General features: G+C 50.1%; 1 protein-coding gene across 1 annotated transcript in view; it reads left to right on the top strand.

Annotated features, from left to right (window-relative positions):
- Positions 1-815: 815 nt before the first annotated feature.
- The window catches only part of RGSL1 (regulator of G protein signaling like 1), a 36515-nt gene continuing 15412 nt past the window's right edge, over positions 816-21918 (top strand). The window contains exons 1-12 of the mRNA XM_075936793.2: positions 816-862; positions 3142-3224; positions 5760-5834; positions 7027-7156; positions 9947-10051; positions 10997-11158; positions 12501-13498; positions 15386-15448; positions 16648-16879; positions 18784-18891; positions 19376-19484; positions 20487-20680. Coding sequence (XP_075792908.2) covers positions 847-862; positions 3142-3224; positions 5760-5834; positions 7027-7156; positions 9947-10051; positions 10997-11158; positions 12501-13498; positions 15386-15448; positions 16648-16879; positions 18784-18891; positions 19376-19484; positions 20487-20680 — 2275 coding nt within the window. The 5' untranslated portion in view covers positions 816-846. The remainder of the gene's footprint in view (positions 863-3141; positions 3225-5759; positions 5835-7026; positions 7157-9946; positions 10052-10996; positions 11159-12500; positions 13499-15385; positions 15449-16647; positions 16880-18783; positions 18892-19375; positions 19485-20486; positions 20681-21918) is intronic.

Below are 21918 nucleotides of genomic sequence, written 5' to 3'. Positions count from 1 at the left end.
TAGTCCAATTCATTTACCCAAATCCTTGCTGTGCTTCAAAGCTCAGATAAGACACTGTAAGTTATAAATAAATTGTATAGGTTTGGTATGCAGGGGAGAGAGAGCCTGCTGCTTTTATGTATGTACTGTATTCACGAGAGGAGAACCTCAGAAAGTTTGGAGGTCCAGGTTGATAAGAAACTACGTTTGGTGGCTTATCTGAGCTTTTGCCAAACTACCAGAAAGGGCCCATAAAACTGGAGCATTTCTGGTAGTTCTTGTTTCCAGCCAAGGGCAGAAATAGCAATAGACCAGATTCATCCTCACTCTAATGCCATAATAGGGTTATGCTCAAGATGAGTGTAGCCCGATGTATTTCTGCACAGGATTCAGCATTTCTGCAGTGGAATTCACCATTCTGCAGCTGCCTGGCATTTCCTTTTTCATCTCCCTGTCCTTCTGGGACTTGCTTTCAGCTGCCTCTCCAGATTGACAGTGCATACTCCTTGCATTGTTCTGTTGGCAGCAAGGCATCTTGGAGCACGAGCAGAGGGCCTATGTTGTGTCTACTGACTCTTTCTTACAGGGACTGATGCTTCAGACGGAACATCCCCAGCTTGACTCTGGGGTTAACAAGGCATATTCATAGGGCTTGCAGTTGAAGAAATGACTAGCAGATTTGATCTGGAATCCACGAGGGGATAATACACATGGATCTCCACGGCGTAGCATGGCACCTCCACCAGTCGGTGCCAGGTGGGTGCAGAACCTTGCAGAGCAGCAATCCCAACGCATCACAAAGGGGCGACTCCCTCTAGAATGGTCTGGATTGGCAGTGACAGCAAAGAGCTCCAGGACAGAGGAAACATGAGCAAAAAGGCTGGTGAGTTAGGCTTGGTTCTGTTCCTGCCTCTGGCACAGATTTGCTGTGTGATCTCGGCTTTTCAGGAGTATCCATTCATTTGGAATGCACAGTTTCTAGGTGCCCTTCTTGCCTTTGTCCCTCACTTTCCAGTCTGTGAAACAGGGATAATAATACCTCTCTGGGCATGGCTACACTAGGAAACTATTTTGAAATAACTCCAATTAATTTAATAACTCCCAAAGCAACAAAATTGAAATAGTGTGTCCTCACTATGGGGACGAGTCAAAATCAGGCTCTGTTAATGTGGACGCACTACTCGACTTAGAGCTCCAGAAAGCACCGGGGAGTAATTACTTCAAATTACCCAGGGGAGTCGTTATTTCGAAATAGCAGAACCAGAGTGGACACACTACCGCTATTTTGAAAAAACAATTTCAAAATTAGCGTTATTCCCCGAGGAAAGCAGGAGTACCGATTTCGAAACAAGTGGCCCGTTATTTTGAAAGAATCGACTTGGTTGTGTGGACGCTCCGCTTATTAATTCGACCTAAGGGGGGTTATTTCGAAATAAAGCCCTAGTGTAGACTAGGGCTCAGAGGCCTGGTCTATATTAGACTGGGCAGATCGGTGTAAGGTACACAATTCCTGCTATGCAATATGCTCACTTCATGTGCCCTTGCTCTATGTGTGTGTCATTTAGCAATACCAATAGAAAAACCAGAGGCACCTGGCAACCTTGTGTGTGGGCAACAGTAAACGAAATGTCTCACAGGCCACACATAGAACGCCAATGGGCCTCATGAGGCTTCCAGGCTGCCCACCTTGGATATAAACTCAGGTAAATCCTCATTTCTTTGTCTAGCATGGACACGCTTATCACCTTTCCCTTGACTGTCTTCTTACACATCTTCTAGTAAGATTATGCAGAGGGAACTCAGAACTTCACAAATTAGGGTTCAACATGCATTTACAATGATATTAATGACCAGTGTAAGAATGTAAGAACATGAGACTGCCCATACTGGGTCAGACCAATGGTCCATCCAGCCTAATAGCCTATCCTCCAACAGTAGGTGGCGCCAGATGTTTCAGAGGGAATGAACAGAACAGGGCAGTTTATTGAGTGATCCATCCCCTGTTGGCCAGTTCCAGCTACGGGAGTCGGAGGGTTGGTTGACACCCAAAACATGGGGCTGCATCCCTGACCATTTTGACTAATAACCATTGATGGATCTATCCTCCATGGATGTATCTAATTAATTCTTGAACCCAGATATGCTTTTGGCTTTCACATCATCCCCAGGCACCAAGTTTCATGGGCTGACTATGCATTGTGCAAAGAAGTATTTCTTCATATGTTTTAAGCACTGTGTCTATTAATTTCATTGCATGACCCCTGGTTCTGGAAAATAACACTTCCTTATTTATTCCACATTATTGTATGGATGGTTATAGACCTACTATTCATTTTCAAATGACACTTTATGAGGCATAGTTTGTACAAACATTTTTTTTGAGTTTATGGAGATTGCCTATCACCTAGAGTTGGAAGGGCCCTTGAAAGATCATTGAGTCAAGTCCCCTGCCTTCACAGCAGGACCAAGTACCATCCCTGACAAATTTTTGCCTCAAATCCCTAAATGGCCTCCACAAGGATTAAACTAACCACCAATAGTTTAGCAGGCCAATGCGCAAACCACTGAGCTATCTGTCCCCCCTACACACTTTGCAGTAGTGTGTGAACACAGGGGTGTTTAGAGTCACAGCTGTGTCCACATTGGCATGGCAGTAACCCAGGTCAGGCACTATCCTATTTTGGGACGTATCCCAGAGTTCGTAACACCTGACTAATTTGACCTGTGGTAGGTATTGCTTCACAGCATACCGTGAGGGAATCTGTCCCCCTTTCCCAAGCCTCTGTGTGAAAGTATTCACAGTTTTCAGTGTCATGGTTATCCAGTCTATTAAACAATCTCCTCCTTTTGTGTTTCTTAAAAACTGGAGTTAGAAGGAATTTGTTAAGAATCACTTTAAACAATTGCCTTTCCTTGTATGATGATCACCAGGGATTGAACTGGGGACTTCCAGAACTAGAGGTATAAGTTGCAGCTTGAGTGTAAGCTCTCAAATTGTGGTAGTAACACATGTATATACCTCCTGTAGATTAGCACAGAAGGAGGGGTCATATACAACGCTCCCTAGGGGGCTATCATAGCTTTCTTACATTCTTTTTTTTGGCTCAGTTTCTCTGCCTCTCTAACAAAAGCAAGGTAACCATTTCTCTTCTCCTACCCTAGCAACCATAGCCTCCACAGAGCTGTTGATTCTGCTGGAAGATGAAGTCTTTGTAGATTTTTTCAACACATTCCTCAATCTCCCCGTAAGTTTCCATCTTGCAATTTAGCTCATTTGCTTTCTGGATCTCAGCATATTCTCCCCTCCCTCCTGTGAGTTTGCAGATCGTAGGGAACCCTGTGATTTGAGACCGGCACAGCTCTGGGAGCTACCCTTACACCTGCTCCATGGGCATGCATCTTTAGATGTAGTTTTTCCAGCTGTTTCAAGCTAAATATGGGGTAAGAAGGATTGTTTAGATAGGAAGAATGTAATTACCCAAGCAGTACTTTGGGCAGCACACAGCACACATCTTAATTTTGCATGTAGCGTCTGTGTCAGGCTTTCTGGAGTGGCTCACAACCGTGAGTGGAAAACATTTTAATCTGCCTGGTCACTCAGTCATGGATGTAGAAGTAGCCATTCTTCTACAAAGGAATTTTATCACCCAGTTACAGAGGGAGACTGCTGAACTGGAGTTCATTTACAAGTTCGACGCTATCAACTTGGGCTTGAATAAAGATATTAACTGGTTAACCCACTACAAAAGCAATTTCCCCTGCCTTTGATATTCACATTTACACATCAAAAGCTATGAATGGGACACATCCAGCCTGACTCAATTAGCTTAATTAACACTGGTCCTACAATTGACAGGTAATTGCTTTTGCTAAAATTTATTCTTTGGTTTCTGTTATCTCCACTCCAGCTCAACTGATGAAGTGGGTTATACGCACGAAAGCTCATGATATAATAGGTTTGTTAGTCACTAAGATGCCACAGGACTGTGCATAGTCACAGACAGTACCCTTAGATCCTCCACTCAGGCAAGCTGGACTTAGTGATAAATGGTCACTTGCTCCAAAAAAAATCACAAAATATTCAGGTTGCTCCAAGTCCTAAGAGACCAGCTACTTATCCCAGATCAATGTGGGTTTTAGATCTCACACCAAAGACAACACCTGTAGCCAATCCTGTAATGCAGTCATTTAAAGATTGCTTAAGTAGGAAAAAGAAAATAAGAAGGTTAAAGCAAGCAAATATATACAAACAAATAAATTGCAATCTGAATCCCAAAGATGAGGTAATTTGACAATTCAAGATGTCTTCCAGGCTCAGCTGGCTTAGGCTGAGGGGGCACAGGGCTATGGGATAGCACTGTAGACATATGGACTCAGGCCGATTGCTGAATTGCCAGTGGTGTTGTCTTATGAGATGCAAAACAGAGTGTGACTGCTTGTGGGAATTAGGGATCCCTTTCCGAACTTCCCAGCCACTCCGGAGCTCGTTTGGGCCTAGCAGGATAGAGCCAGCCAGGCTGGCCAATGGAGGAGGGGAGAGGTGGAAGGGGACAGTTGCCCCAGGGCCCACTGATTCAAAGCGACCTCAGGCTCCCGGTCACTGCCACTGCTACTGCAGCAGCAGCAGCGATGGCCAGAGTCCTGAGCCCTTTAAATCACCACTGGAGCATGGTGCCGTGCACACTCTGAGTAGATCTAAGGGCTGGAGGCGGCATCATGTTCCGGGTGGCACTGAGGGCCCTCAGGCCCGCCCTTTCTGGCCCCACGTCTCCCAGGAGCATAGAGCCGGCCTCCCACACATAGGGTTGCCAGGTGTCCAGTTCTGAACCGGACAGTCCAGTATTTGAGCTTTCTGGTCGGGAAACAAATTGAGAAAATATAAATGAGAAAATAGAAATGTCCGGTATTTTCTAAATAAGCTGTAATGTAGATTGTGATGTAATGTCAAGTGTGTCCTGTATTTTTGTTGAAACCATCTGGCAACCCTACCCACATCCCTTGCCCAGGGGCCCATGGTGGCAGTTGGCTCCCCTAGACAGCATTCTCAGAAGAGAAGGAATGAACTTGTGGGTTTAAGCCTCAGGAAGGCTGAGTTCAAGTCCCAGCTTTCCTTCACTCCATGTAAGTACAACACTTGGTACGCTAGGGGAACCTAGGCCCTGCTGCAATACAAACACGTAACAGCCCACAGGCTGAGCCCCAGAACCACGGGGAAGGAAGCATCTCTTCTCCTTTAAACAGCTGGCTCATTATTATTAACAATTTTGTATGAAGAGAGCATGTGCTTCCCAAGAAAGGCGGGAAGGACTCTGCAGGACTTGGAAGAATAAGTGGGGATGATGGTCTATGGGAAAGGCAGCTTTCCTGGTATGAATTCTGGCAGAGGTGGGCAATAAGCCGGAGGCAGTTCGCCAGGGTTAGCCCCTGGTAGGTCGCCACTTTATTTAAGTGTGTCTGCAGGTATGGGGGCTTGCAGCTCCCATTGGCCGTGGATCACCATTCCCAGCCAATAGGAGCTGCAGGAAGTGGCACAAACCAGGATACCGCTTCTTGCAGCTCCCATTGACCAGGAACAGCGATCTGTGGCCAATGGGAGCTGCAAGCTCCTGTACCTGGAGAGGCACAAGTAAATACAGCAGTGGCAGCCTAGCAGGGGATAACACTGGCAAACTGTGTCCAGCCCTTGGGCCGTTTATTACCCTCTGCTTTATTGACTCTACAAGTCAGCCCCTTTCCCCCACCCCAATGTCACTCACTTCTCCCCTGTTCTTCCTTTATAGGTCTTTGGTCAGACACCCATTTACATGGCCCACATTTGCCAGTGGTTCCTGTGGCCAGAGCTACCATGCTATCTGGTGAGGCAATAACAGTAGCACTCTGAGACTTTCTCTCCTGAAAGGGAGGGGTGTGGGAGGGAGGGACAATACCAGGGATGGGAAGAACATATAGGCTGCATCTAGACTGGCATGATTTTGCGGAAATACTTTTAACGGAAATGTTTTTCCGTTAAAAGTATTTCCGCAAAAGCGTGTCTAGATTAGCACAGATGCCTTTGCACAAAAAGTGCTTTTGCGCAAAAGCATCCGTGGCCAGTCTAGACACGATTTTGCTCAAGAAAGCCCCGATCACCATTTTAGCCATTGGGGCTTTTTTGCGCAAAACAGTTCTTCCCTGTCTACAATGGCCCTCTTGCGCAAGTATTCTTGCACAAGAGGGCTTTTTCCCGAGCGGGAGCATGAAAGTATTTGTGCAAGAAGCACTGATTTTGTACATTACAAAGTTAGTGCTCTTGCACAAATTCAAGCGGCCAGGGTAGACAGCTGGCAAGTTTTTGAACAAAAGCAGCCGCTTTTGCGCAAAATCTTGCTAGTCTAGATGCACCCATAGGGTTTAAGATTCCCAGGGGTGGTGCTCCTTCCTTTTTGCCCCTCCTCATGTTTATTCAGTTAAGGGCTATATTTTAAGAGGCGGAGTCATGTTCTTTGTGAACTCTGGCTACAATCAGGAGCACAAGTGACCAAGGCCCTGATCCTGGAAACGGTCCCTGGGGTTGAAAGACTCCCATTGACTTTACAGGGCAGAAGTTTCATTGAATTCAGTAGAACAGTGGGGAGCCAAACATTCTATCCTCCGACACGATAGGCCTGTCTTTGCACAGCCAGGGGGATTCACCTCAACCACTCCCTGCAGCATCTCTCCTCTCCATGGCCACCAGCAGGATCTGCTCGCGCTTTGGCACTCCTCCTGTTCTCACTTCTTCCCCAGTGATCCAGCTGCATCACCACCACCTCTTCCTCCCCTCCGCTTCACTGACAGGGAGCAAATCCCCCTCCCTCAGGTGTAACCCCAATGGGATCCATGGGGTTTCTGTCCCCCCACATGTTCAGTATCCTGAAAAGGTCACGAAAAACAAATTCTACAAAGCTTTGAGCCCTGAGAGTCTGACAGGCCCCTCACCCTAGCAGGTTCTCCTTTAATGAAGTCAACGGAGTTACACCAGGGTTAACTCATTCCTCACTGTCTGATCAATCGTTGGGGGGAATACAGGTGCCAAAGTACAAAGGCTTGATGACTTGGATGGAAAAGTACCGGCTGACGCACTTCTGTAAAACCAACCTGTGTCTTCACTACATTCTCTGTCAGGAGCTTCTCAGCTTCATTAGATCCAAGGAGGCAGGTGAGCAAAGGTGACCTTGAACACAAACATTCTAATTTGGCACATCACCAGTGCCGTGTCCTGGCTCCGGTAAGGTCAAGCGCTCACTTCTGGTGGTGGTAACTGAGGTGTGAGGAGCTGGTGGCACATGCTGGACCAGGTCATTATGCTTATAAAATGGTGGCATTTTGTTACATGGTTTTGTTCATGTAAGGGAAAAAAGCATTTGGTAAATTGTGGGGAAGGGCTGAAAAGAGGCTTTGCTTATTGTAGCAACTCACAGTCTGGGAGTCTTTAAATCAAGAGTGGACGTTTTTCTAAAAGAGAGGCGCTGGCTAGTGATGGACAACGCAGGAATCACTAGGGATGTGTCTACACTACAATGTAGCTCGAAATAAGACAATTTGAGCTACACAAATTGCGTAGCTTATTTCAATCTTATTTCAAAATAGCTTATTTTGTCCTTTGGCACTTTCAACACAGCCCCAAATTTAGAAATAACCCGCTATTCCAAAACGTCCGTTTCTCCTCGTGAAATGAGGTTTACAGGGATGTCAAAACAGGGAGCCCATTATATTTTGAAATAACAGGTTTGCTGTGAAGATGCAGGATAGCTATTTCGGGTGCTCTGGTATCCCGAAATAGCATTGCAGTGTAGAGGTAATCTGGTCTGTGTTGTGCAGAAAGTCCAACTAGCTCCAAATGGTCCCTTTGGGCCTTAACACCCGAGGAATCTATTGTGTCTCAGTGATTCCAGGTCAGTTAACACATAAAAAGATCATATTATTTCTACTTTTCATGCTCCTCTCTACAGGCAAATATTGGAGGGAACGGGTTTGCTGGTAGTGCATCTGAGAATCACTCAGCTGCTCTGAACATGAACAATGGGGTGACCCTGATTTTTTATCTGCAGTTATTCCACCTTCACAACCAGCCCCATAACTACGACACATGTGAGATCATTCTGTGCTAAGGATGCTAGTTTGGTCTATCAACAGAGGTTACACAAAGGGGACTCTGACAGCATGAGTATGCAGGGTGGGTGCAAACAGAGGGTAGAAAAAGCAAATACCAGAAGAGCACAGCACAAAATGAAAGGACTTGTTATAGTTAGTTTTTCAGCTATAGTCCAGCTCTCTCCCCTCTCAATAAGTTATGTGCCTTTTGCACGCCCATGGCTAAGTGTTAAATTGCTGCAAGTTGCCCTTCTTTACCACTTACACCATTCCCGGCATTTGTCTAACATGCACATTGCTATTCAAGTCACCAGCCAGTCAATTTATCCCTGAAATCATGATGCAAGTTGCAGCCAGAGGTGGACTGGCCCATGATGCTGAAAGAATCCTCTTATAAACGTCCGGAGATGACCCAGTTTTTTTCCTCCTCTGAAGGAGCAGCGGCCATTTAAAAATGTATCTGGTGGCCAATCCAAGATAGAAACCAATGGTATATGCCAGTAGGAGTCCCACTGACGTATGGCGGGTTTGGTGAGTCATGAGAGCTCACCAAAAAGCTTATCGCTTGCTTGTCTGCCATGTCCTGCACTTACACAATAGTGCCCTAGCTTGTGTCCCTGCCAGTCTGTGTCATAGGTACAGCAGGTCTGAGTCTGGGCCCTAGTGTTTAACCCAAAGCACGAGGGCTGCAGCCCACTTACCAGGGAAATGGAAAGTTGTTGGAGGCAGGGAGGGACCCCGGGGCCTCCCTCTCCTCTGGGTTCCAGCCCAGGGACCCCGTACTAAGCAGGTGAGATGTGCTTCCCTCAGCCCCTTCCTGCCTCCATCGGCCTGCAGGCCTCTCTCCTGGGCGGTGGGTGTAAGAGGGGAGGGAAGGCAATGTCTTCCCAAACTCAGGTATGGCCCCAGAACGCCCCCTGCTTCAGCATGGATCTCAGGCTTCAGACATGCTGAGGCTGGGGACACTAGGGCAGTGCGCCCGCCCCATACTCCAGAGCTGGGGAGGCTCCTGAGAGGGGCTGGAGGTTTGGCTCCTGTAGGGGGGCATGGCCTCAGGCAGAAGGGGCGGGGCTTGGGGGCTTGCCTCCTTCAGCCCTCCATTGACCCACCACTCATGCCCCTCTGAAAGAGCAATTATTTCCAGCATTTTGTCCTTGGAAGCTCTAGCCCTTTGCACTGTCGCCTCCCAGTTCCCAGCAGGTCCAGTCCTCCCCGGACCACAGCCCCGCTCTGAGCTCCAGCCTTTTAGCCCAGGTCAAACAATTCCCTGCAGGTGGGGAAGCCGCTGCTCTGCCTATTAACTCCCGACTGGCTATAGCAGCACAAGATCTAGGCATCCTGGCCTAACCTGGATAAACTTGGTCCATGCGGTTCAACACAAGCTTTAGCGCGAGACTGTCAGAAGAGCTGTGAAGGCAGGGGAGCCATGTTCATCTTGCATTACAAAGTCACCAGGAGCAAAGGTCACTCCAGTTCAACCTTTCCTCTGCCTCCCCGGCTTTTTCTTGCCACCTACATTAATATTAGATAACAGGAAGGTTTGAAGGGGATTCCCAGTTGAAATAATCAATGGAAATGGAAAAGGAGGATGTGAGACGAGGGGAAGGGGATAGCTGGGTCTGGAGGGCGCGTGTGGGGCTTTCCAGGTCCATATACTGGGTATTCCCAGTGGGAATGCCAGTGGAGCATTGGCAACCGGCTCTTATTTGTTCCCGCTGGCAACTAGGTTCTGGAACAGAAAGTCACAGAGACCTGTAGAAGGATTCCAGTGGGAGCTACTGGAATTTCCACCGGGGATGGGCTTGCATATGCTCAAAGTACTGTCTGATAGGATGCCTTTCACTTTCTCGTGCAGCTCAGATGCTGAAATGGACGAGGGCAGATCAGTGGCTGCTCGAAAAGTGCATTAGCGGCAGCAGGGGAATGTGGCGCTTTCGTTCCTTCATCCAAGGAATGGCAGGTGACTGCAGAGAGCTTCCTTCCTACTGCCCCCATGTATCCATCTGTGCCAAGTGGCCAGCTCTGCAGCTGGATATTGGGATAGGGAACGGTAAGCCGCATATAGAACTAGATGGACCCTGGCTAAGTTTACACTTGGAGCGAGGGACGTGGTTCCCAACTTGTTGAAATGTAACACATACTCACTCACATCCAAAAAGAGAAGTGTAGCCACGTCAGCACAACCTTGTCCACATGGTTTGTATGCAAGCTGGATGAGAGCTACCGTGTGCCTACACCAGCTGGGACTCACACCCTTAACTCCCCATGCAGATACACCCTGTGTGAAACAGAGGGGCTATGTCTAGACTGGCATGATTTTCCGCAGATGCTTTTAACAGAAAAGTTTTCCGTTAAAAGCATTTGCGGAAAAGAGCATCTAGATTGGCACGGACGCTTTTCCGGAAAAAAAAAGCTTTGTGCAAAAGGACTTTTGCCCAAACGGGAGCAGCACAGTATTTCCGCAAGAAGCACTGATTTCTTACATGAGATCGTCAGTGTTCATGCAGAAATTCAAGCGGCCAGTGTAGACAGCTGGCAAGTTTTTCCAAAAAGCAGCTGCTTTTGTGGAAAAACTTGCCAGTCTAGACAGCCAGGGAGAATAAGCGAGTGGGTAACAGAATGCTCTTCTGAAAACAATCCTGGATAAGAACCAGGTATCTCCAAATACCCCCAAGCTGCAGGGGAGGGGGGGGGGGAGTATGGAGCTGAAATACACCATTTTGGCCCATCTCTATGCTTTACCCTCTTACAGCTTGCTCAAAGGCCTCTCCTTTAGAATAGCACCTCCTGTCTCATCAGCAATGATTCCAGGGAACGCCTCCTACCCTGACTCTCCTGTGCACTCCACTCACTTGCTCTTTCTCTCCCCACCCTTCACCATTGTTGCGGTGTCTCTGACCCACAGGGGAAGAGCTGACAAAGTTCTGGATTGCTGCAGAAAGGCTCTTGGAGATTGACGAGTCAGATGTGACCCAGCGAGATCTCTACCTGTCTCTGCTCCACGTGTTGAAGGCCACCCATTTGCAGGAGGGCTCCACAGTGGTCACCCTGTGCAGCATGACCATTGGTAAGGAGAACATGAGGCTGGAAATCCAAACGTCCAGGCACAGCCACACATCAGTGCAGGTGTGCACTTTCTGGGCATGTCCAGCACCCCAAGCCTAGCTGGAAGGCGGGGGATAGAAACATGGGGCTGTCTTTGCGGCTAGGAGGTTGAGGAGCATGGAGTCAGTTTGTCCAGCTGCCCCTTGCAGAATGGTCACTAGTATCACCTGGTTAAAGATCTCACAGGCCCAGAAAGACTAGCTCCCCCCAAATCCCTCCTTCACCCCAAAGAGGGACATCCTTCCAGCTGTGCAGGCTTGAGGAGCAATGGCAGAGAGCAGAGCTGCCAGGAGGTGGGAACAATCCGTTCCCTAGCCCCAGGGACGGGAGTTCTCCAGAGCAGAGCTGAAGTAAAGTGATGGAGCAGAGAGAATAAATACAAAAGTGAGAAGAGCTGGAGACTGGCAGCTCCTGGCAGCTTTTTGAGAGAGTTATCTGTCTCGGCCGGGACGAGGGCAGGTGCAGCCCATTGCCACACCCATGGAGTAGTCAGGCTCACCTCAGATGTTAACGCAGCCAAAGCCCTGGTCTGTGTCCCAGCCTCTGGTGCAGGTCTTCTGCTGGTTCAGCACCATGTCCCTTCCTGCCCACAGCAATCTAACACTATTTTATTTTATTTTCCAATTCCCCTCCACCCACCAGTCTTCATGCCGGGTCAAACTGCAGCCTGAAATGGCCACTCATCATTGGCAAGGGGTGTGGTCCTGCTGCCTTTGCCTATCACGGCTGTCTCCCTGCACACTCAGGCCCTGCTGCCTGGGAGTGAGTTTAGGCCAGAGCTCCCCAGCCCCGCTAGGTCTCAGGAAGCCCCCAGCTTCCCTAGCAGCCAAGTCCTTCCTGCTGTCCAGCTAGAGCAAGAGTGAGTGAGTCTTTGCCTCACTGGAGCCCTTATTTATACAGCCCCAGCTGGGCTCTAATTGGCTGTATCTGACTCAGCTGCAGGCTCCACCCTCTCAGCCCTCTCCCAGGGCTGGGTTTTAACCCTGATGGGGCCAGTGACCTAGGCCACAAGGTATCTTCTACAATTCAAATTTCAGCACCGTATCCCCATTGGTTCTTCTGGCCCCCTGCCAACACCCTTGCTAGCGACCTGAATTTAACCCCTTAGTCACCGGGTGCTGGCCAGCACTCCTCCTATCCATCACAGTGTGAATCAGGCCTGGGGCAGTCTCTGGGATTCCTCTCCCCTCCATTTACTGTGCAGGGTGCATGCTAAAGGCCAGGGAGTCCGCAGAGAGGCTGCCCTGGACTCCAGCAGGCTCTCACTCACACCCGTACTCCACCATTCTCTATGCCCTTTCCAGAGTCGCTGCTGAAGCTCTCCGGCTGGCACCCTCAGCACAACAGCACCAGGCGGGAGATCCTGAGCGAGATGCAGAAAGTGGCCCTGTTTAAGATCCAAAGTTACTGGCTCCCCAACTTCTACATTCATTGCAAGCTGAACCTCGAGAAGGTGGAGGTGTGCCAGCCGCTGCTGCAGGAGTACCGTGAGCGTGCGTTGCAGGAGGGCTCGCAGGAGAAGATAGCATCCCCAGCACCCACCATGAGTATCAGGCACAGCCGGGCTACGTCAGAGCCGTACTCCAGCAGGAGAGCCAAGGAGCGGGTCTGGGATCTCGTAACATGCAGCAGACAAGCTAAAGAAACAGAGAAACCCGGGAGACACGGGCCAGCGCCAGAGGGCCAGCCAGGCTCAGACTGGAGTGCAGATAATCTGGCAGCCACGAAGCAACCCCCTCCTACCGAGGAGTCCCTAGGAAAGACGTCAGGGCCTCCAGACAGGGGTGGTAGAGGCATGGGGAAAGAAGAGGCTACTGCTTTCAAACCCCCCAGCCCTCACGCCCAGTTGCCTCTTCAACTGGAGGAGATTGGCAAAAAGAAAAGCCTCTCGGATCTACACCCTCCGACCCCCATTGCCCAGATGCCTTCATTGCTAGCCCTGAAGAAGATCATCCAGTCCGCTTCTTCTTTGGATTTCCTCCCCTGGGCGCTTACTGCCGACAGCTACGCCGGCCGCCCCTTCAGGGAGTTCTTGAGGAGCAAGAACTATGCTGTGGAGACCCATCTGCTGGACCTGTGGCACGACCTGGAGGATTTCCTGCGCATGGTGCTGAGCTCCAGCAAGGGAGACAGTTTCCTCCTGCGCCATTTGATGGGTGAAAGGATTTGTGAGATCTACCTCGCAGAGAGCCACCGCCAGCACCTTCCCCTGAGGGCGAGCACTCTCAGGAACCTGCAAGACCTTCTGCCTTCTGGAGAGGTCATTCCTTGGATATTAAAAGCACAGGAAGAGATTTGCAAGGTAGGAAAGGCTGCCCGTGAGGCTAATGCCAGGCAGTATCATGGACAGCCTCTGCATCGGGCTGCCACCGCGCCCGGGGGGAAGACATTTGTAGCATTGCAAAACTGAGCACGTCACCGCGGGACGTGGGCAAACACAGTGACTTGAGCTTCTGGCATCTAAGGTCCCACTGCAGAAGATCAAACTCACAACCTGGCCCTGCAAGCTAGTGCAGGGGGCATGATTCCCAGACAGGAAAGGCCAAATTTTCAAAAGTGAGCAGCACCTCCGCGGGGCTCCCGGAACCTGCATACCCAGCTGTCGTGCACACAGAGCCTGGGCCGTGCATAACGAGGTGCAGCTCCCCGTTCACAGGCCCAAATGGGGATTTCATAAAAGCAGCTTCGGGCCTTCTTAATGAGAATGGGGCTTCAGTTCGGAGGCGGGCAGAGACGTGAGGCAGGGCTGCAGGAACAGGCCATGCTGCATGCTGACTGGTCAGGAATCAGAATTCCCCTGGATATAGCAGGTGTTACTCTCTGTGCTTTAAAGAGGCCCAAAAGCCCCTGCCTGCCTCCTCCTCCCGGGCCGTTGAGAGGAACTAAGGCAGACTTCTGCCCGTCCTCGCCTGTGCTGTTCCTGGAAGCAGCCAGCATGTCTCTGTGGCACTGGGGATGTGGTCTCCACATGCTGCGCCTGCTCTGAGCACCAACTCTGCAGCCCCCATTGGCTAGGAAATGTGGCCAATGGGAGCTGCAGGAGTGGTGCCTGCAGGCAGCAGCACATGGAGACCCCCTGGTCTCCCTGCCTAGGAGTCACTGGTAGAGGGGTGTATTGGTCAGTTTCGGGAACCGGCTGAGAGAAGAGTGGGCCCCTTGACTCCTTTCCCCACCCCAACCCTCTGCCTCAGCCCAGAGCCCACACCTAAACTCCTAGCCCAGAACTTGCACCCAGCCCCCTTTCCTGCACCCCAATCCTCTCTCCGTGTCCAGAATCAGCACCCAAACTCCTTCCCACAGCTCATACCCCCCTCCTGCATCCCAACCCCCTGCCCCAGCCCAAAGCCTGCACCCAACCCCCCCCCCCCCGCAAGCCTGAATACTGCACCCTCTGCCCCAGCCCAGTGAAAGGGAGCAAGGTTGGGGAAGAGGAGACGATGGGTGGAGTGAGCAGGGGTGTGGCCTCAGAGAAGGGGCATGACAGGGCATGGCCTCAGGGCCCAGTCAGACAGTTGGTGATCTGACCGGGCAGCCATGCCTGAAAAGGGCATCCAGCAGCTCCCCAACCTCCCAACCTTCAGGGCCCCCCTTATTCTGCCTGTGTCCTGGGGGGTGCTAGCTCCATCCCTCGAGAGGCTTGTGGTGGGGAGGACTTGAACCCAGAACCTCAGACTCCCTACCTTCAGGGCCCCCATTATCCTTCCTGTGTCCCAGGGGGTGCCAGCCCAAATGTCAGGCAGACCGTGTCCACGTGGGCATGACTTGTGCATACGTGGGAGCCCACTGACTGTTCTGCCCTGGGGCCCGGCATTGCTCTGGTGAGCCTGTTAAAAGCCACTGTAACCGTAGCGACTGGGCAGTCTATGCAGAAAGTCATGATGGGCTTAACCCCTCACTAAACACACCCTTTCAGCTGGTTTTAGCCAAGGACCGAGATTGAACTCCCTTCTCCCCCTACCTGTGGCCCTTCCAGGTCAGCATAGAGGACAGGGTGATGTGGGGCACTGCCACTCTGGGGAGACTGGGCTGTCCTTTATGGCTCTGGGCTCCATGGAGGGTGTTAATCCGTCCCCATTCCCTGCACTACCCTGGTTTTTCAAAGCCGCCCCTGGCTAACTGAAAGTGGAGAGCCCTGCCAGCAGAAGTAGCGAGCAGCTGCTTACAAAGCCTGTTCTTGTTGCCCCATCAGGTTCTCAGCTTCTTCTACGAGGATTTTCTTGCTCATGATGATGAAACGTTCCTTCGTTTTGTGGTAAGAGGAGGCTGCGATGTGGGGGAGAGCGTGGAAGAAGGGTCCCGGGCTGGTGTGCCTGAGGCTGTTTGTGTCCTCTCACAGGCTCTGTGCATACAAAGGCCATGCACACCTGGGGAAGGGTTTCTGTGAATATTGCCGTCTGTGCATAGAGGGGTGCGTAAAAGGCTCTTTGGAGCAGCGTTCTTGAATTCCTCACCCACTGACCACTGGAATTTAGCAGCCTAATCGTGGTGCCCTGAAAGAGCCATTCGGAGACCTGCCTGACCAAAAACCACCCAAAAGTAGCAAAGGAAAAGAAAGTGAGGGGGAGGGGCCTTGCACCAGAGAAAGATCAAGCAGTTTGTGGGCTCGTCTTCATGTTTTCAGGTAAAGGACATTCTAACCTGCCACCTAGTGATGCATCCCTCCTGCTCACGTAATGGTTACGGGCCCAAACCTGCAGCCAGCAGCCGGGCCTGAAGGAGACAGGTTGGCTGCATTGGGGAGGAGAGAGACTCGGCTCTGGAACTGCTGACACCAGCAAGGTCACATGGGTGTCAGGGAGGACCGAACGGGGCCCAGGGCATCATGCAGTGCTTCAGCCAATCACAGGGCTGGAGGCTGATCAGAAGGGCTGTTTCTCCCCCAATAGCACGTCTTGTTCCATGAATATGCCAGTGTCTGGATGACATGAGCATTTCTGAGGGTACCTGCTGGAATTAGACCACATGTCAAAGGCTGACAATTCTCATGCTTCAGAGCACATCATGATAATCAACTGGTGTCAGGAAGGAACAGACTCTACCTTGTCCTGCACATCATTATACAATTAGGTGCATTATGTGGGTTTCCTCTACAAAATGGAGAGGAAGGGGGGTCTTGTGATTAAGGCACTGGACTCCATACACCTGAGTCCAGTTCTGCCACACACTCCAGGCGCAACCAGGGGCAAATCATATGGTTTCTCTGTGCCTCAGTTTCCCACATAGGAAATGGAGATCATAGCACGCCCTTCCCCCCACTCTTTGTTTCTTTGGCACCTTTACCTCATGGGCATTTTGGGCCAAGGACGGTCGCTTTGTGCAGTACCTCACACAACAGGTCTCTGTAGATTACTACAGGATAAGCATCCAGCACCAGCAACTGTCTGTTCTAGTGCAGCAATGTTAGCACATCATCTGGGCTCCAGGTAATACTTCTCCCCTTTTTGGCCTTAGTCTCAGAAAAGCAAAGTCCAGAAGCCTGTGGAAGAGAAGGAGACTTATGAAAAAGACGAACACCTGCTGCTGGCCAAGAGGATCAATGAATCCCTGATTCTGAGCCAAGCCTTATATGGAGTGAGGGACTTGGAGGCACTCTCTGAAGAGCACTGGAGATTCATAGCCACTCAGGATCTTACGAAAGGGGGGTCGATCCAGATTGAACTGGAGCCTGTTGTGCGCAGGATAGGTAAAAGGAGTCTCTTCTGGGACCTCAGACACAGTCCCTTAAGAAGGAAGCACCCATGTCAAGCTAGACAAAGGCTAAAATGTAGACAGGGTTCCAAAAAAGGGTTTTCCCTCTAGCAGACTTTCTTCAGCTGCTTATTGGTTGGACATTTTTTTAAATAGCTAGCAACATTATTTTGCAAAAATGGTGGCTGTTCTCCATTGTGACAATTTTTTTTAATTGAGAAAAATGTCTTGGATACGCTCTGTTGCTTACAGCCACCTTGAACTTCGATTCTTGGGGTAGAACTCTTCAATGCGTAGTCTCAGCCTCGCAGCAAATTAAGAAAAAACCCCAACAACCTTTGATTAATTGTGGGCATGTCTACACAGCAGGGCTAAACTCGACATAAGCTATGTAATTGGATCTACGCTAATTGCATAGCTTAAGTTGAAATATTTTGACTTTTGGCGCTGTCTATACAGCAGGGAGTCCGAGACAGAGCACTCTTCCTCTGTCTTCTCTTATTCCTCAGAAAATGAGGGTTACAGGTGTGGGAGTAAAACATTCCCCCCCCCCCACCACCACCATTATTTCGACATGATGTTAGTTATTCTGAAATAACGCTGCTGTGTAGACACAGCCTGTGTGAGCAAAAAGGGTTCAATCTTTTTGCACAGTCATTGTGTTCAGCCTTAGGCGGGAGGGAAATACACTCATGCCATGTTATGTGACCCTTTATGTCAGTGTTTCTTAAACTTTTTAAGATGGGGGAACACAAAACAATTTTTTTTTATGAGGAACACCAAGGATTTTTTTGTTGAGCAAAAAAAAAAAAAGAGAGAGAGAGAGAGAGACTGGGGAAAAGTTATTGAGGGGAAAAGAGAGAGAGAAAGAGAGAGAGAGAGAGAGAGAGAGAGAAAGGTTACCTGCCCATTTAAGGGCAGCCATTTTGAACTCTGTTGTTCTCCACAGCACACTGGTGTGCCATGAAACACAGTTCAAGAAACACTGCTTTCTGTCAACAGCCCAGAGGGAGATGGCAGATAATAGCAAGTCATGTGGGCTGACAAAACACACTGTACACATCTCCCATTGCATAGGGTATCTAAAGGTCACATATGGAGTGGGAACCCATATATATGCCTAGGAGAGTACAGAGGGACAGGGCTTTGAAGTCAGAGATACTTGGATTGTAATTCCAGCTTTGAGTCAATTGTTCCTTTCCCCACCAGCCTGGGCCATGGCACTGTGTGGAGGCTGCAGTAGGAATGCACTGAAACCCCTGGCCATCAGGTTTGGCCACACCTCACCTTGGACTGCCTTGGTGCCCCCGTACAGGGGAAGTTGTGGTAGTGCTGTACTCTCTCGCCCAGTGGACTTCTGCTGCCAAGAGCCACACTGGCAAAAGCTGTTGTAAACTCCTGCACTGATTTAGTTCAAGGAGTGGCCACTTCTGTGTTTCAGTAACTCGTGCACTGTCTGGGTATGGCGCACTGTCTCATCTAGTGGCACCCAGCCTGCTTATACAGAAAGAATAATGAGTCTGCTCTATTGCTTTAGCTAGCAGCCAACTAGTCCATGTGGTAGAGGCTCATGCCCTTGCTCTAGAGGTCCCAGGTTCGGTTTTGTGTACAGCAGAACTTCATCCCATCTGTACAATGGGAACAGCCCTACAGTTCTTGCAGGGAGGGTGTTTGAAAAGTATTTTTGATCACTGTGATCTAGCTCTCCTGGTTACTGCTCATCACAATAGTGGGGGAGTCAAAGGACCAGAATGGAGAAGAAATGGGCGGGGGTGTGGGCGGGAAGATTAGCACAGCTTAACACCATGAATTATTTCTTTAAGCATTTTTCCAAAGCTGATTGGTACCCACAGGTTGAACGAGTGCTTAGTCCATCCCCTCTTGTCTCTGCCCCATCAGACTACAGGAGAATGACATTTGAGGAGCTGACCCTCAGGAATCCTTCAATGGCTGTACAGATGTTGAGTGAGGACTACGAGTACTTCTGCCGCATGTTTCCTTCCCTGGGTGAGTGCTGATGAGAGACTAGAACCAAGGCAGACTGAAAACAAACTTATGGGCAGTGACTAGCCGACAGGAGCTTGAAGGACTGATCCCGGAGGGCATCCTTAGGCTGGGGAGAGGCCCACCTACTTGCCTCCTAAGGTTCAGGAGATCATTGCCAGAAGGAATAGGGAGAGGCGAGTCCTGGCCTCACAGAGAGGCCTGCACTCCGGCGCCTTGTCCTTGCTTTCAGGGAGAAGGAGGACTTGCCAGCGGCTAACACCGCAGGGACCTGGCCGTAGCCAGTTGATGAGTGTCCTCAGCCCAGGTTCTTTCGTTCGCCTGAGGTGGTGCAATCTCCGTGCCTCACGCCGTGAACGTTGTCGTGGCGGGTTTGGAGACTGCCCAGAGTCCGTTAGGTTCCTCCGCCTGGAGGCTGAGTCAGTCTGTGCTCGCTCAGACACGGCTCCTGGTAACCACGGTCCCAATTCTCTCCTCCCTATCACAGCCTTTGATCTTGAAGGCGAAAAGAGGAAGCCCGTTTGCCTGAGCAAGATAAGTCTGGCCTGGTTGAGGAGGGATACCCTCATGTTAAGGAAGCCCTCAATAAGACCCAGGTACAGCACCCCGCGTCACGGAGCTTTCCTCCTTTTTACCACCTCCCCTCTCTCCAGCCTCACGCTTTCCAAACACCCGCCCTGTGAGTCGTCTTACTGTGGCACCAGCCCACCAGCCTCCGAGGGTGGGGCTCTCTCAGACAGAGACACTGATATGGCTGTGAGCTGGGCAGTGGAATGCACCTTCATGTACGTCACCTTGCAGGGCTGAACTGCTCCTACTCGCCCAGCAGGAGGTGCTGTTGAGCATCATTAATAAGGCTTCCCCCCACCTTGTTCATTTATTTCTGTTGCCTCTGTAATCCGGTTCCCTGCTGAGCTGATATACCTTCAGCACTAGAGCCGGTAAGCGTCCTGGCTGCTGCTGCTGATCCCTGGGGGCTCAGCCAGGGTAGATGCCTTCAAGTGCCCAGCTGAAGTCTAGTGCCATTAATCTGGTCCCCAACTTAGTTCTCTGATTGGGATCGTCTGTGAAAAATGGCAGCGGCAGAGCTGCTGGGTCAGATCCTGCTGTCTGGGCCACCAGAGCAAATCCAGAATGACTCCATTGGCCTCCCAGTTCCCTCTGGCGTGAGCCAGGTCCAGGAAATTCCCCCCATGCTGTTGCCTCCTAGGTGGGTTCCTTGTTTACAAGAACCAAGGGGACAGGTTGGGCAGGAGGCTGGATCCCATGGTTCTTAATGAGCTGAGGAGAAGCTACACATCTGCTTTCCCATGTCACAGAGAAGACGTGCTCTGTCTGTGCCTTCATCAGGCCCCCACGCTTTCAACCCTCCCAGCATCACTGGGAGTCGAACAGAAATTCCCGAGGCCAAAGGAGATATACCTATCTCATAGAACAGGAAGGAACCTTGAGAGGTCATCGAGTCCAGTAGCCTGCCCTCACGAGAGGACCAAGTACCATCCCTGACAGATTTGCCCCAGATCCCTAAATGCCAGGGCTCCATCTCTTGACCCAGGCAGAGTGTCCTGCCTCCTCACCCAGAACCTCCTCCCCGCCAGGTATCTCATAGAAGTGCTGCACAATCCTGTCCACCTGGCGTTCTTCAGGCAGTTCCTCAAGGAACATAATGCCGAAGCCCCTCTGCTCTTCTGGATGGCGGTGGAAAAGCTCAATGCTGAGTCCAATTTCAAGAACCAAAGATCTTTGATCAACAGCATCACCAAGAATTTCTTCCATAATGAAGTGCCCGCCGGTAGGCAGACTCCCTACTGCCCAGAGCTGAGCTGATCCAGACCACCTACTAGGCTACAAGGGAAAGGGACAGCCCATCATAGAGTGATTTTTCTGGGCAAAGGGCCAGGCCTAAGCACCCAGAGTGGCTAGATTGTTGGGCTCAACGGACAGTGATCAACGGCTCGATGGCTGCTTGGCAGTCGGTATGGGTATGTCTACATTGCATTCCTCCTTTGAGAGAGGAATGCAAATGCAGACAAACGAAATTGCAAATGAAGCGCGGCTTTGAATTTCCCACGCTTCATTTGCATAATTGTGGCCGGCCGCTTTTCCAAAATACCGTATTTCGAGGGAAAAAAACGAGGTTATTTCGAAAAGAAACCCTTCCTTCAAAATAACCCTTAAACCTCATTTTTTTAAGGAGTAAGGGTTATTTCAAAGGAAGGGTTTCTTTTTGAAATAACCCTGTGTGGACTGCATTTTTTTCTCAAAATATGGTATTTCAGCAAAGTGGCCGACCAGGATTATCCAAATGAAGCGTGGGAAATTCAAATCCGCGCTTCATTTGCAATTTTGTTTATCTGCATTTGCATCCTCTTTCGAAGGAGGAATGCAAAGTAGACATACCTTATCAAGTGGAGTGCCCCAGAGGTCGGTTCTGGGGTTCATTTTGTCCTGTGGTACTTTATAGACTAACAGATTTATTGGAGCATAAGCTTTCGTGGGCAAAGACCCACTTCATCAGATGCATATCTGACATGCATCTGATTAAGTGGGTCTTGGCCCATGGAATTTTATGAGCCAATACATTTGTTAGTCTATAAGGTGCCACAGGACTTCTCATTATCTTTATTAATGACCTGGATGAGGGGATGGATTGCATCCTTAGCAAGTTTGCGGATGACACTAAGCAAGGGGGGAGGTAGATACATTGGAGGGTAGGGATAGAATCATAGTGACCTAGACAAGTTGGAGGATTGGGCCAAAAGAAATCTGATGAGGTTCAACAAGGACAAGTGTAGAGTCCTGCCCTTGGGACGGACGAATCCCAAGCACTGTTACAGGCTGGGGACCGACTGGCTAAGCAGCAGTTTGGCAGAAAAAGACCTGGGGATTACAGCGGATGACAAACTGGATATAAGTCAGCAGGGTGCCCTTGTAGCCAAGAATGCTAATGGTATATTACACTGCATTAGGAGGAGCATTGCCAGCAGATCTAGGGAAGTGCCCCTTTATTCGGCACTGGTGAGGCCACAT

Source organism: Pelodiscus sinensis, chromosome 9 (genome assembly GCF_052426305.1).
Source record: "Pelodiscus sinensis isolate ZL-2025 chromosome 9, ASM5242630v1, whole genome shotgun sequence".
Classification (NCBI taxonomy): domain Eukaryota; kingdom Metazoa; phylum Chordata; order Testudines; family Trionychidae; genus Pelodiscus; species Pelodiscus sinensis.
Note: the sequence above shows the minus strand (reverse complement) of the source record. Positions and strands in the feature narration are given on the sequence as shown.